The following is a 14,947-nucleotide window of genomic DNA, read 5'->3' on the forward strand; positions in this document are numbered from 1 at the left end:
GGCTTGCCTTGAAGTAGCTGTGAGGCTGCTGACTTCGGATGAGAAACCTCCCTGCACCTGGTAGTTGCCTGTAGCCTGTCCCCAGTTAACCGTTAGGTTGGTGCAAAAATAATTGCCGGTTTTGTGATGGTAAACTGTGATGCTTATTTTGGATGCAACTTTTGTTTAACTGTGTTCTTGTATTTGCCATTTTAAAGTACAAAATGCACTCTTATTCATGCTAATGGTTCTGGTTTCACTGTTCATTCTTTTTTATGTAATACTGACAAATTAAAGGTGGGGGGAAAAAGCAAAGTTGAGCGATTTTGTTCTGTGAGTTCTGATTGGGACATAAAGCAATGGAAACTGCTAGCAATATCAACTAAGCATTTGGCCGGGGGACTATCAGCAAATGGTTCAACATTGGTTCAAAAAATGTGATCAGGGAAACGAGAGCCTTGAAATTGAGGAAGGCCATGGACATCCTTCTGTGATAGGTGACAAGCAGTGGGGACCAGTATTGAAGCAGACACGTGCCAAACAACTCCAGAGGTTGCAGAACTCCTAAACATTGACCAAAGTTGTTTGACACTTGCACCAAATCAGAAAATCAAAAAAGCTTGACAAATGCCCTGAACAAAACTCGAAACAATCTCCGATATGAAGTCTGCTCTGTGCTGTGTTCCTGCAAAAATAATGATCCATTTCTGGATCACACTGGGACGTGACCAAAAGTGGATCCTATACAACAACCAACAGTGTTCTGTGCAGTGGCTGGACCAAGGTAAAGCACCAGAACACTTTCCTAAAGGAAAGTTTTATCAAAAGAAGGTTTTGGTCGCTGTTTGGTGCTCGGCAGGTGGAATCATCCACTACAACTCCTTGAATCCTGGCAAAACCACCACAGCAGAGACAAAAGGACAGGAAATCCACAAAATGTACCCAGAACAGCAATGTTAATGCCCAACACTGGTCCATTGAAAAGGACCAGTTCTTCTCCTTCATAATGCCCAACTATCTATCTTGCAAATGACTGCGGAAGCTGTATGGACTGGGCTACAAACCTCCCCCTCATCCAGCTCCCTCCCCAGACCTCTCTCCTACCAGTTACCACATTTTCAAGCATCTCAACAGCTTCCTGCAACAGAAGGTTTTCTACAACCAAGGAGCAGCTCAAAATGCCTTTGAAGAATTCATCAGTTCCAGCAGTCCAGAATTCTATGCTACCAGAAAAGACAGAGTTACTTCTTGTTGGCAAAAGTGCATAGATTGTAATGGGTCTGATTATGATTGATAAATTTGATTCTGAGCTGAGATAGACTGGAAGTTGATGATTAAAAACAGTAATTGTTTTTGCACCAACCCAATAACATCATTTATTGTTTAAAGTGTTCATGTTGTTCAGGGGACTGGACTCAATAATACCCAAAACTGTGGCAGATTCCTCTGTAATTTCTCTGTAGTTTTATCTCCTCGATCTTTTGCCCACTTATTTTATTCTTAACTGATACTGAACAAATGTATTCAAGCAGACTAAAGACCTGGTTACTGATGGTGTTGGAAAGGAGCGAGTTCTTCTTCCATTTTTTTGCAGTATATCTCCTTGTTTTGACTAGAGCGTTTATGGTTTACTGTCGTGTTACTGGCTGTACCCCATAGGAGCAGAAAAAGAAATATCAGATTTTTCATTGTTTTATCTGATTTCAGGTGGGACCCACTTACTCTGCCTTTTCTTGACACTTGCCTGTCTCCTTCCCAACCCTTCTCTCCTGGCAGATGGCAGGAGACTTCTGATAAAGGCTGAGATTATTATTCTGTGTCCTATCAGGTGAAGGCATATATATACACACCTAGAAATTTAATCTTTGTTCTCAGTGGCAGATTCAGCACAAGCATAGAATATCTGAAATGTCCAAGAGAGGGTAAACACCAGCCCCGTAGCCAAGCCACACTTAGAGCTCTCTTTTCTGGGTTGATCACACATTCCAAAGTGTGATCATAGGAAGAATGGTAATTGGCAAAGAGCTGTGATTCCTTGTGATGTTTTTAGTGATGAATTGTTTCAATAAATCAGGGCATTTCAATAAATGAACTTCCCAAACACATCTGAGTGTGCAGTGTCAAAGGGAGGATGCAGAGGGAGAAGAGGCAAGCTGGGGAGTAGGGCGGAGAGCCCAGGGACAGGACTAGAAGGAAGCGCAGAAGGAACTGGTTGATTTGTAGGCAAGTTACATTTCTGAAATAGGCAGGAACACTCAAAATACTTTTTTCTTTAAAAAAAGTTTCCCTGGTAGCTTTGGCTTTTTGATGGTTTCCTATATAACATCAATATATACAAATGAACCTGCAATAAGGGGGTTTTAAAACTATATTCAACATATTGAAGAGTTTCTTCACCATAAGAGTGGTGAGGCACTGGCCCAGGTTGCCTGGGGAAGCTGTGGCTGCCCCATCCCTGGAGGTGTTCAAGGCCAGGTTGGATGGGGCTTGGAGCCCCTGATCCAGTGGGAGGTGTCCCTGCACATGGCAGGGGGTTGGAATTGGATCATCTTTAAGGTCCTTTCCAATCCAAATTATTTTATGATTCTATATTGTATTATTGTGATATCCATTATTTCTTGCTAGTCCACGTGGTTACTGCATGTTTTGGTGCTGTCTCCCTGAACTGCTTTTTAAGCTGCCTGTTAAGGTGTGAGTTCCAGGTTGCACAATAACCTAGATGGGACTGTGGCTGGAAGCACTTTCAAAATATTTCCTCAGTGTGCTTCGGCATCTGTAAAAATACCTTTTCCTGGGGCTTTTCTGAAACACAGCTGCAAGGAGTGAAGTTGAGCACTTGGGACTAGCACAGCAAAGCAGTGACGGCAGCCCAGCACGGGGCCTTGGACATCTCTTGGTGCTGCTCTCAAGCACTTGCCATTAGAGACCAGCACTGGGGTTGGTGCAGAATAAAGCTTAATACTTGGTCTGCAGCACAACACTATTTGCTCACCATTTATTGGAGATTAAACACAAACCACTAAATGCTTATAGTGTGAATTTTATGACTTAGTGTGAGTAGAATCATAGATTCATCACAGAATAGTTTGGGTTGGGAGGAATCTCAAAGCCCATCCAGTTCCAACCCTCCCAGCCATGGGCAGGGACACCTCCCACTGGATCAGGCTGCCCAAGGCCCATCGAACCTGGCCCTGAACACCTTCAGGGATGGGGTAGCCACCATTTCCCTGTTCCAGGGCCTCCCCACCCTCATGGTGAAGAAATTCCTCCTTATGTCCAGTCTAAATCTGCCCCTCTCCAGTTTATACCCATTGCCCCTCGTCCTATCCCAACAAGCCTTTGTAAACAGCCCCTCCCCAGCTTTCTTGTAGCTCCTTCAGATACTGGAAGTAAAAACTGGAGTAAATAACTTTTGCTTGTGTCCCTAGTTGGGGAGGCAGGAGAAAAAGGGAAGGGATGAGAAAGTATCCAAAAATAGTAGAATCTAATACACAGGTAAGAGATTGTGTCTTCTGGTATAGACACCTCCAAGTAAAGATAGTGTTCTTTGCCAGCTTATAGTTCAAACCTTGATTTTTAAATCTGCTTTATAGAATCCAGGCATTCTAAAGCATTGCAGATTTACCATCTCTGACTGAGAAGCAAAGGAGACTACTCTGAAGTGAGCTTAGGGGGAAATGGCTGAGGAAGTCTCATTTTCCACTTGGATCCTCAACAAGGATAGAGGCCAAATATCACATTTTCCAAATGGGGTTATCCTTAGTGTTCTTGTCAATAGAGTGCACTTAGATCAGTGTTCCACCTGGCATAACAGGTGATTGATGCATTCTTAAAAATACTTTGCTGTTTTCATAGCAGGGCCATAGAGGCATCGGTTGAGCGTCTGACTTCTGTGCTTTACAGGATCTGAGAGAGAAGGAATACCAAGTAACAAGATTTATCCAATTTTTTACTGTACCTTGTGGCAGAGGCCCGTCGTTTGTGGTCTGCAAAACAGGGAAATCACATATCAGCATCTCAGCTTCTCCCAAGGGACATGGGGGCTTCTAGCAGTACAGGTGACACTGGGTTTTGCTGTTCTGTGATAACAGGTCAGAGCCTTAACAAGGATGAACAGAGCTGTAATGAAAAGCTGGGAAGACACAGGGGAGCATGGAGATTCCTGCTTTTTTGGAGATGGTGCTGGCCCACACAGCCTCTCCCCACCTCCTTCAGCACCAGAAGAACCTCTGCCTTCCCAAGGATCCAGGGAAGAGGTACCGCTGCTTCCCTACTTGTGGTACGACTTTGGGTCAGGAGAACAAACCCCACTTTTCCTCTCTCTGCCTGGACAAGCAGCCCTGTTATATTAAAGAATGAGCATTCAGAAGCTTACAGTGTCTTTCCTGAAGCCTGGATACCCAGTGCTGGAAAGAAGCAGGACACAAACTCATCTGTTTAGGGCTACGAAGATGATTGGAGGGCTGAAGCACTTCTCATACCATGCTGAGAGAGTTGGGATTGTTCAGCCTGGAGAGAGGAGGCTCTTATATAAGGAGATCTTATAGCGACCTTCCAGTACCTGAAGGGGCTACAGGAAAGCTGGGGAGGGGCTGTTCACAAAGGCTTGTGGGGATAGGACAAGGGGCAATGGGTATAAACTGGAGAGGGGCAGATTTAGACTGGACATAAGGAGGAATTTCTTCACCATGAGAGTGGTGAGGCACTGGCCCAGGTTGCCCAGGGAAGCTGTGACTGCCCCCTCCCTGGAGGTCAAGGCCAGGTTGGATGGGCTTTCCTCAGTTCCTCGAACAGCACTAAACACAAGATTAACAGGCCTGCCCACATTCACCTGAGTTTGCTCTGCATTCAGGTCAAAGGGTGTTATTTGGGCAGCCTTGAGGAGCATCGAATCATAGAATCACCAGGTTAGGAAAGACCTCTTAGATCACTGAGTCCAACCACTCCTGTCACTAAACCATGTCCCTGAGTACCTCATGTACCTGTTTTTTAAATCCCTCCAGGGATGGTGACTCCACCCCCTCCCTGGGCAGCCTCTGCCAGGGCCCAATGACCTTTTCTGTGAATTTTTTTTCCTGATATCCAGCCTGACCCTCCCCTGGTGCAGCTTGAGGCCATTCCTCCTTGTCCTGTCACTTGGGAAAAGAGCCCAGCTCCCTCCTCTCCACACTCTCCTTTCAGGCAGTTGTAGAGAGCGATGAGGTCTCCCCTCAGCCTCCTCTTCTCCAGGCTGAACAACCCCAGGTCGCTCCTCCTAAGACTTGTTCTCCAGCCCCCTCACCAGCTTCGTTGCTCTTCTCTGGATGCTCCAGAGCCTCAACATCCATCTGTTGCGAGGGCCCAGAACTGAATACAGGATTTGAGGTGTGGGCGAAAGAACTCCTTTGGGGGCTTTTGTAAGGAGATGTGGTAAAAGTTGCATTTGGGGGGATTTTGAGAGGGGATTTGGGGTAAAACAATCATATTTAGGGGGAGTTTGAGAAGATTTGAGGTAAAAGTGTTGGGTTTGTGGAGTTTGGGAAGGGAATTGGAGCATAAAGTTGTCTTTTCGGAGCATTTGTAAGGAGATGTATGGTAAACAGTGTGTTTGGGGGCAGCAACACTCATCCCATCTGTTTCCCCACCTCATAAAAAATGTGGAGGCTGCCTTGAATCACTTTTCATAGATTCTTAGAATCATGGAATAGTTTGGGTTGGAAAGGACCTTAAAGATCATCCAATTCACAGAATCACAGAATCACAGAATCACAAGGTTGGAAAGGACCCATTGGATCATCGAGTCCAACCGTTCCTAACACTCCCTAAACCATGTCCCTAAGTACTTCATCCACCCGTTCCTTAAACACCTCCAGGGAAGGCGACTCGACCACCTCCCTGGGCAGCTGTTCCAGTACCCAATGACTCTTACTGTGAAGAATTTTTTTCTGATATCCAACCTGAACCTCCCCTGACGGAGCTTCAGGCCATTCCCTCTAGTCCTGTCCCCTGTCACTTGGGAGAAGAGGCCAGCTCCCTCCTCTCCACAACCTCCTTTCAGGTAGTTGTAGAGAGTAATAAGGTCTCCCCTCAGCCTCCTCTTCTCAAGGCTAAACAACCCCAGCTCTCTCAGCCGCTCCTCATAAGACTTGTTCTCCAGCCCCCTCACCAGCTTTGTTGCTCTTCTCTGGACACGCTCCAGAGCCTCAACATCCTTCTTGTGGTGAGGGGCCCAGAACTGAACACAGTATTCGAGGTGCGGTCTCACCAGTGCCGAGTACAGAGGGAGAATAACCTCCCTGGACCTGCTGGTGACCCCATTTCTGATACAAGCCAAGATGCCATTGGCCTTCTTGGCCACCTGGGCAAGATCCATCCTCTGCCATGGGCAGGGACACCTCCCCCTGGATCCCGTTGCTCCAAGCCCCATCCAACCTGGCCTGGAACCCCTCCAGGGATGGGGCAGCCACCACTGCTCTGGGCAACCTGGGCCAGGGCCTCCCCACCCTCACAGGAAAGCATTTCTTCCCAAGATCTCATCTCAATCTCCCCTCTTTCAGGGTAAAATCGTTCCCTGATCCAGAGCCCCTCCCTGGCTTTCCTAGAGCCCCTTTCACTGCTGGAAGGTTTCAGACATTCCCGCCTTCCTTGCAGTCGAAAAAAACCGACCTCAAGTAGAAAATTCCTTTCCCAAGCTGTCCTGGGCTGTAATTCCCAGTTTCCCCCAGGAGATGGAGGCAGGGGATCGCGCTCGGGGGGCAGCGCTGTTTCCCCCGGGCAGGGCTGTTTCCAGGGGTTTGGATGCTCCTGGTGTGGTGGTGCCATGGGCGGGGGGGGCGGGGGGGGGGGGGGGGAGGGGGCGCGCGGGGGACTCCTCCCTTTTGAGGGAGGATTGACTTGATGGCTTGAATTGACCTTGCAGAGACCCTCCAGTACCTGAAGGGGCTACAGGAAAGCTGGGGAGGGGCTGTTCATAAAGGCTTGTGGGGATAGGACGAGGGGCAATGGGGATAAACCGCAGAGGGGCGGAGTTAGACTGGACATAAGGAGGAGTTTCTTCACCAAGAGGGTGGGGAGGCCCTGGCCCAGGTCACCCAGGGAACCTGTGGCTGCCCCATCCCTGGAGGGGTTCCAGGCCAGGTTGGATGGGGCTTTGAGCAACGGGATCCAGGGGGGGGTGTCCCTGCCCATGGCAGAGGATGGAATTGGATGATCTTTAAGGTCCTTTCCAACCCAAACTATTCTATGAGTCTATATTGTATTATTGTGATATCCATTTTATTTTAAAAAGTTCATTGCTTGGAAGCAGTTTCAGATGAGGTTTGTGCTGGTGAAAAGGCTTTCTGTGCTGCTGTTGTATCACAGAGAGTGCAAACCCTTAGATCTAGTAGTGCTTGCCAGGGGCTACGCTGCACGGAGATGGCTTCGTCGTCAGCAGATAGATCGCATGTGTGAGCAAGGAAAGCAGGCAGTGTCCTAGACATGCATTAGTTAGACTGACCGCCAAGGCAGGGTGCTGCTCTTGTAGATTGTGATGCCAAGACTGTTATAGAATCATAGGATCATTTGGCTGGAAGAGATCTTTGCGATCATTGAGTCCAACTGTAACTGTCCACTACTAAATCATATCCTTGAGCACCTCCTCTACCTGTCTTTTAAATCCCTCCAGGGATGACAAATGAACCACTTCACTGGGTGGGTTCCAGTGCCTGATAACTCTTTCGGTGAAGAAATTTTTCCCAACATCCAATCTAAACCTCCGCTGGCACAACTTGAGGCCATTTCCTCTCATCCTATCATCCATTACTTGGGAGAAGAGCCCAGCACCCATCTCGCTACACCTTCCTTTCAGGGAGCTGCAGAGAGTGATGGGGTCTCCCTTCAGCCTCCTCTTCTCCAGACTAAACAGCCTGAGGTTCCTCAGCTGCTCCCAATAGCCATGTGCTCCAGCCCCTTCCCCAGCTCCGTTCCCTTCCCCAGCATCTCAATGTCTTTCTTGCACTCAGAGGCCCAAATCTGAACCCAGTATTCAAGGTGCAGCCTCACCAGTGCTGAGTACAGAGGGACAATCCTTCCCCTGCTCCTGCTGGCCACACCGTGGCTGGTCCAAGGTCACTGCTGGCTCGTGTTCGGCTACTGTCGACCAGCACCATCAAGCCCTTTTCCACCGGGCAGCTTTCCAGCTACTCTTCCCCAAGCCTGGAGCACTGTGTGGGGTTGTTGTGTCCCAAGGGCAGGACCCAGCACTGAGCCTTGTTGCACCCCATCCCGTTGGTCACAGCCCCTGGATCCAGCCTGTCCAGACCCCCCTGCACAGCCTCCCTGCCCTCCAGCAGATCGATACTCCCGCACAACTTGGTGTCATCTGCAAGCTCTCCACTCTGCCAGGACTGGCTTGGGCCAGCTGGGAGAGCCCTAATGGGGTTCATGGGTCCGTGTGATGGGAGGGTGGCAGGTTTGCGCTTTCCAGAGCACTTAGTACGTCAGCTTGTTTTCCTTGGTGCTTAGCAAAAGGCCCTAAAGACAAATATGGCTAATTACACCCTCACTGAGTAAGTGCTGCTTTTCATTTTAAAATGTTTTGCTTTCTCGTTCGGTGTCCTTGGTTTAAGTGTTTGAGCCACATCTTTACCTCAATCAAGACCTGAGCAAACTGCAGCAGCCAGCACCAATTAGGCACATCACGGTCTCACAGCTGATGCCCCCGCCGCAGGCCAGAGCGGCTGTCACTGGTGTGCAGCTCTCACAGGCGGCATCGTGATTCTCCCTGATTGTTTGTGTACACAAATTAAGTGGGAGCATCTCGCAGTGGTTTGATGGGATGTGCTACATGATGTGGAACAGAACAGGAGGGATCACACGGAGGTCTCCTCCAGAAGGTGACGTGGGTGAGTGTGGGGACAGGGCTGGTGTCTGCTCTGAAGGCAAATCTGCATTAAAATGGTCTGACTAGGTGAAGCAGGGGGCAGAGGAGAGGGAAGAAAAGAACTGCTACGGAAAGATGTTCTGGATCTTTCTGATATTTGGGGGCGTGGAATGAACAGCCTTTGGTTCTGCACATGGAGTCAAGCTCACTGCAGTGTTTCATTGTAGAAAAGCAGCACCAGAGACCTCAGCACCAGCCGGGGCTGCACTGAGAAGTGGTGTATGTCCTGGCACGGACCTTGCTGCTTCCATCTGTTTGTGGTTTACAGAGCAGCCCTGAGAAGAGAGGACAGCTCGCCCATGGCCATCCCACAGGGACAGGGGTCCCCATGTCCTTCTCCTGTTGTCCCTCAACACTGTCACTCTCTCCCTTCCCCAGTACCAGTGCCCCTTTACACATGGGCATAAGAGCTCAGCTACGAGAAAACAAGCGAAACTCAAACCACAGCTATGAAACCTCTCCAGTCCCAGAGATGGGATCGGGAGAGCAAGCACTGCTGCTGCCTCGGATGCCATCCTGGGCACTGTGGTGTTGTGCCATCGTGCCTGTGTGCAGCTCACAAGCAACCAAGGCTTTTCCCTGGATCCTGTGCCCTGAGGTGTTGCAGCAGCCTCCAGCATGCAACAAATGGAGATGATGTCCCTCCAGCCCCAAGTAGCCCCTGATTTCCCCTTGGCCTCATTCACAGGGATCTTCCCCTCTATGTGCTGGATTTTCTGTGCACTGGACAGCTTTGAGCAGCTGCTCTAGAGGTGAGAGATCTTTCATCTGCTGTTCCCCTGACCCACAGAGAAGTGCCCGGGATTACAGTTTACTCCTCTGTCCCCGCATTCCTACTGGGGACAACCACATGCTTCACAGCAGACCTGAGCTGGAGGGGAAGAGGGAGGAATGGATGTTTGCATGGATCCCACTCTCCTCAGATTTTCCCCTGAAGAGACAGCATGAAATATCTGCCTCAGCTGCCTCCTCCTCCTGGGAAGGAAAGCAGAAGGAGGGCAGATTGTGCTGTTCTTGTTAGATGTGTGCCTGCAGGATGTTTGCAGAGACAGGTCTAGCTGATGCACAGCTCAGTCTATCACACGCTCCCATCCACCCTCACCTGCCCTCCCCAAGACTCAGTTTCCCTTTCTTCAGGTGTGCTGTGCTCAGCAGCTGTAATTGGTGTCTGAGAAAGGAAAGCCATTTCACATGCTGCCACTTGTTAAAACAAAATGAGCTGTGGGTGTTTAGTTCTTCATTGTATGGAGACACAGGAACCAAGCCAGCTTTAGCCTTCAGTAGGGCTTCGCCTCCCCTGCAGGACCCACTTACCCTGAGAGTGCCCTTAGAGCTGCATTTTTGGCTAAAACAGAGGCTGAACACAAACTGCACCTCCACATCTCAGGCCACGAGATGCAGGACCTGCCTGTTTTTAATCTCACTTGGCACATTTGCAGAGAGGTTATGCCTACCCCTGCTCTGGCGCAGGAGAAGCATTGCTCAAGTTCCAGCACACTGATATGCACAGACACCAGGGTAAGGGCTCACGCTGCCTCAGAGGGCAATACTCCTTCTGTCACAGCTCGCTCCTCTGGGACAGGGGCTCTTTCCACGCCACTTTATTTGTATTTTGATATTCCAGGTGTTCTACAACCTTTCCACAGCATAACGCAGTGCCTTGCACAGTGGCATAAGCCGAGGCTCCTGACTGCTCTCCCTTGCCTGGCATCCTGCTCAAAGCCACGGGAAGATGATGTCTAAAATGCTTTTGTCCTGGACAAAGCTCAGCATCTAAGTGAGGCAGCTGTACCTAATCCTGGATAATCACCTCCCACCAAGATTTCGTGTGAGTATTACAAAACTACCCAAACCCACAATGGCTCGGGGGAGGATAAGGTGGGGGAATGCTGCAGATGAGGAACTGAAGGGCTGCAGAGCGCTGCCCTCCATCCCAACAGCATCTCTGCCCACCACCCCTGAGCCTCTTTCCCTCTGCATTTGTTCCACTTTCCTAGCATGCAAGGAGCTGCCTGCCTCTCTGCCAGCTCAGTACAGCACAGGTACAGCATGCTGGCTGACCAACGGCCAGTTTCCAGGTCCACCTCCCGCTTTTTTGGGAAGTTGCCCTCTCCTCGTACCCTTCCAGCATCCAGGTTGCCCAGGGAAGATGTGGCTGCCCCATTCCCGGAGGTGTTCAAGGCCAGATGGGATGGGCCTTGGAGCCCCTGATCCAGTGGGAGGTGTCCCTGCCCATGACAAGGGGTGGAACTGGATGATCTTTAAGGTGCCTTCCAACCCAAACTATTCTATGATTCTATGATCTGCGGGGCAGTGGGGCTGTGGGTGGCCCGGGAGGCTGTGCAATGCAGCCAGGCATTGGGAATGTGGCTGGATGTGCTCCTCCAAATGGCTCCAGGCAGTTCTGGAGCCTAGTCCTGCAGGGACAACTGTAGGTGGGCCCGTCAAGAGGGTCCCTGCACCCCCAGCATCTCAGGTGCTGCAGCTTCTGCAGCTCCAGCATCTCAGCCAGCACTGCTGGACCAGAAGCTGCTGTACCCCACCGGTGTTGGGCTGGGTCTGGCTGTGAGCAGGGATCCTGAAGCGCCCCAGGATTCTTGCTCTGCCCAGGGAAGCCGATGGTGGGATGCCCCACGGCCCCACGGCATCTTGGCGGGGCTCCGCTAGCCTGAGCCTGGGGAGGCTCTGCCAAAGTGAACTCCAGCAACAGCTTCATGGGGGTGAGTGAAGGTGCATCACCAAAACCCCACGGGGAACCGTTGTGTACTGGCTAGTTTTGGACACCAGTCTCATTGCCGGTCCTGTTAGGGACCCAACCTTTTCTTTCTCCCAAGGCAGGTTGAGCCAAAGACAGGACTTTGTCACCACACCCCACACCACCTCACCCCTCAGGGAGGCTGGGCTTTCCCTGCTAGCACCTTCTCCTCCTCTGTCCATGTCAGGAAGAGGTTGGGACCACTGGGTGCAATCCTGTGCCACCCTGCCCATCTTATGGCTGCGGTTCTGAAAGCTGTGGGCCACAAATTGCCCAGCTCCCTTGGGTCTGGACCAGGGTGGATGACTCTTTAATCTACCAAGCTTTAATATCTTTATTTATGCTGTTTGTACGGCTGCTGAGCACATGAAATGCTCATTAGAGCAAGGATGGGCTGTGTGAGAGGAGAGTAAATCAGTGCAGTACATGCTGAAGCACAGTAAATAAAGCCCTTCTGTGCTCTTCTCCCACTTCTTTTATTATCTCCTTTTAATGTGTTTATGGTTTTTATTTCAATGGATCAGCCTATTGTTCTTTTGTCTACTTGGACATGAGCTATTTTATTTTTAGGTACTCATATTTGGTAAAAACTTCAGTGGTTAAATTGTCAGCCCAATCATCACATCAAATGTCCTGACACTGCCAGGGGAACCTGGGGAGCTGAGGAGGCTCCTCCGGTGCTGCAACACTTGGGATAGGGATGAAGCATGGAGAAGGGAAAGCAAACACAGTGATAAAGAGTCTGAGCATAAACCAGTGATATCAAGCACTTCAACATTTGAAGATCAGGAGAAAGAAGCCCAGAAGTTTTCCAGCTCCACTTTGCAACAACGTGTTTATTGGGCATGCTTAAAAAAAAAAAGATAGAAATAAGAAAACTGAAGAGATGCACAGGCTGCCCTACTGCATGCTCTACACACCCACCTCAGGAACAAAACCAAAACTACTTTGGACACTGGATCTGTCGCTGTAACCGTAGCCATGTCAGGAGGTCATAAGTGCAAGTGCTTGGGGCAAGGTGACACAGGACCTGAATGAGACCTGGGAGAGCGGCACCAGCGGGTGCGATACAGCTGCACAGATGCTCGTATCTCCTTCCGAATGCACACAGCCAAAGTCCTATTGTGTGTTCCCCTTTCCTAGCATGCAATGAGCTGCCTGCCTTCCTGCCAGCTCACCACAGCACAGATGCAACATGCTGGCTGACCAAGGGCCTGTTTCCAGGTCCACCTCCTGCTTTTTTGGGAAGTTGCCTTGTCCCCTTACCCTTCCAGCAACCAGCATCCCTTCCAAGTCCCTCCTCCTTGTCATCTCCAAGTCACCGGTCCAGCAGGCTGGGTGGGGAAGAGGAGGGAAGAGGTGGGAGGTAGCAAGGCTAGTTTTGGCTGAGGCAGCGCCTCTCCCCACCCAGCCCACCTGAGTTTCCAGCCAGTGCCGCTGCTGCCAGTGCCTTCCTGCCAGCCCTGGCCGGCCGGCTCAGCACACCGAGCAGCTGTTGGTCTTGTTCATGGGAGGCCTCAGTGCCTGCTGCTTGGGCAACGTCTCCCTCCTCTTGCAGAGCGCAGGGCTGAGCCGGCTGGGCAGGTTAGCTTGCTGCAGCAGCTCTCTGAAGACTTCCAGGACATTCTCGTTTTCCTTGGCTGACGTCTCCACAAAGCGGCTGTTCCAGTCCAGCTCCACCAGTGACAAGGCGTCCTCCACCGGCACCTGCCGCTCACTGCCGCTCTCTGCCTTGTTGCCGACCACCACGATGGGAGGGAACTTGTCTTCCTTCACCTCCAGGATCTCCTCCCGCAGACTCTTGATGCTCTCAAAGGATTCGGCATCATCTACAGCATAGACCAGGGCAAAAGCATCGCTGTTCTGGATTGAAAGCTTCCTCATGGCTGGGAAGGAGTAGCTGCCACTGGTGTCCAGGATTTCCACCTTGACCGTGTTCCCACTCACCTCGTACTCCTTGCTGTGCAGCTCCTCCACCGTGCGCCGGTGCTTGGATTCAAAGGTATCCATCAGGAAGCGGCGGATGAGCGCTGTCTTGCCCACTCCAGCGGCGCCCAAGAAGACCAACCGCACGTGGTTCTTCTCCTTTACTCCCAGGGACATGGCTGGGTGCAGAGGGGACAGAATGCTCCGCAACTGGTGCTCACTCCACGTACGTCCGTGGGTGTCCGCAGTCCTGGTGTCCGTCTGTTTGTCCTCCCCTGGCTTGTAGCTGCTATGGAAGTTTGATGCCACCTCCCTGCAAACTACTTCCCAGCTGTTCTGCCGCAGACGCTACAAGTCCTGAAGTCCAGCTCTTCTTTTATCCTGGTTCTTCTCTACCATGTGGCGCCAGGCTGTCCAATCTCTGTGGGCTGAGAGTGCTGAAGGAGGGTAGGGAGGGAGGGAGGAGAGTGGGGTGCTCCGGGCCAATCCGCAGAGCTCAGTCCTGCAAAGCCAGTCCAACCCTGGAGAGCACCGCGCTACATTGCACATTGTGCTTGCATTGCCCGCCGCTGCCGGTGATGCCGGAGAGCCGTCAGCAATGTAGCTGTCATGCTGCATGAGCTGTCCTGCCCTTTTGTCCTCCCTGGAGATTAATGTGTGTTTCTTGGCATGGGCTTGCCGACCATATGGTGGGTGTCCCAGATACATTGGGTGTCTCATGGCCAGACATGGCAGGGGCTGAGTGGTCACATGCAGAGTTTCTTGCACTTATCTGGGGCTGGGGACGTGTTTGCGGACAGGCTTGTTGCAAATGTGCCCAACTCTACTGTGAGCCCATGAAATGTTTGCCCTGAGGGGGGAAATAAGATCTCCCTGAAACCCATGCACCCCAACCGTCACATTCAGCACTCAGTTATTCTGTTATTTTATGAGATATTTAACCTGAGGGGAAAGTAAAATCTCCCTGAAAACAATGTGGAGTCATCTCCATGAGCGTGAACCAAGCAACTGGGGCTAGGAACGCCGACTGTGACCTGGCTTCAGCAAATTGTGACACCCCCCCAGGAGTTGGTTGATTTATGAGGCAGAGGGTCAAGACATGTGTTGGTTCCCATCTCCGCGTGGATGGGCATCGCCTCTGGAATGCAGGTGTGCTTGTAGAGGTGCAGGCTGGGTGTGTTTCCTCAGCAATTACCATCCTTATTTCATGCTACAGTTGTTTCACAAGTTGGTTTTATGCACAGTGCAAATAGAAAGGAAACTTGCTGGTAAGTTTTTATTCTAAATTTGGGGGGGGGGGGGCGTTATTGCAGTTGGCTTTCTTTCCATAGCAAAGCAGCAGTTCCAGTGTTTAGTGCGACTGTATTTATTTTGTTGGTTTCAGA

The 14,947-nt window shown here is 50.6% G+C and overlaps 1 protein-coding gene across 1 annotated transcript; it reads right to left on the reverse strand.

The window, feature by feature from the left end:
• Positions 1-12,189: 12,189 nt before the first annotated feature.
• On the reverse strand, positions 12,190-14,001 carry LOC128854017 (GTP-binding protein Rhes-like). The gene has a single exon (XM_054083585.1). The coding sequence runs from the start codon at positions 13,737-13,739 to the stop codon at positions 13,113-13,115; it is 627 nt and encodes a 208-aa protein (XP_053939560.1). The 5' UTR covers positions 13,740-14,001; the 3' UTR covers positions 12,190-13,112.
• Between the last annotated feature and the right edge of the window lie 946 nt (positions 14,002-14,947).

Source organism: Cuculus canorus, chromosome 18, assembly GCF_017976375.1.
Source record: "Cuculus canorus isolate bCucCan1 chromosome 18, bCucCan1.pri, whole genome shotgun sequence".
In the NCBI taxonomy this organism is placed as follows: domain Eukaryota; kingdom Metazoa; phylum Chordata; class Aves; order Cuculiformes; family Cuculidae; genus Cuculus; species Cuculus canorus.

Bases quoted from the DNA above. Each gene is read 5' to 3' on its own strand.
- LOC128854017 (XM_054083585.1), bottom strand. From the start codon at position 13,739: ATGTCCCTGGGAGTAAAGGAGAAGAACCACGTGCGGTTGGTCTTCTTG.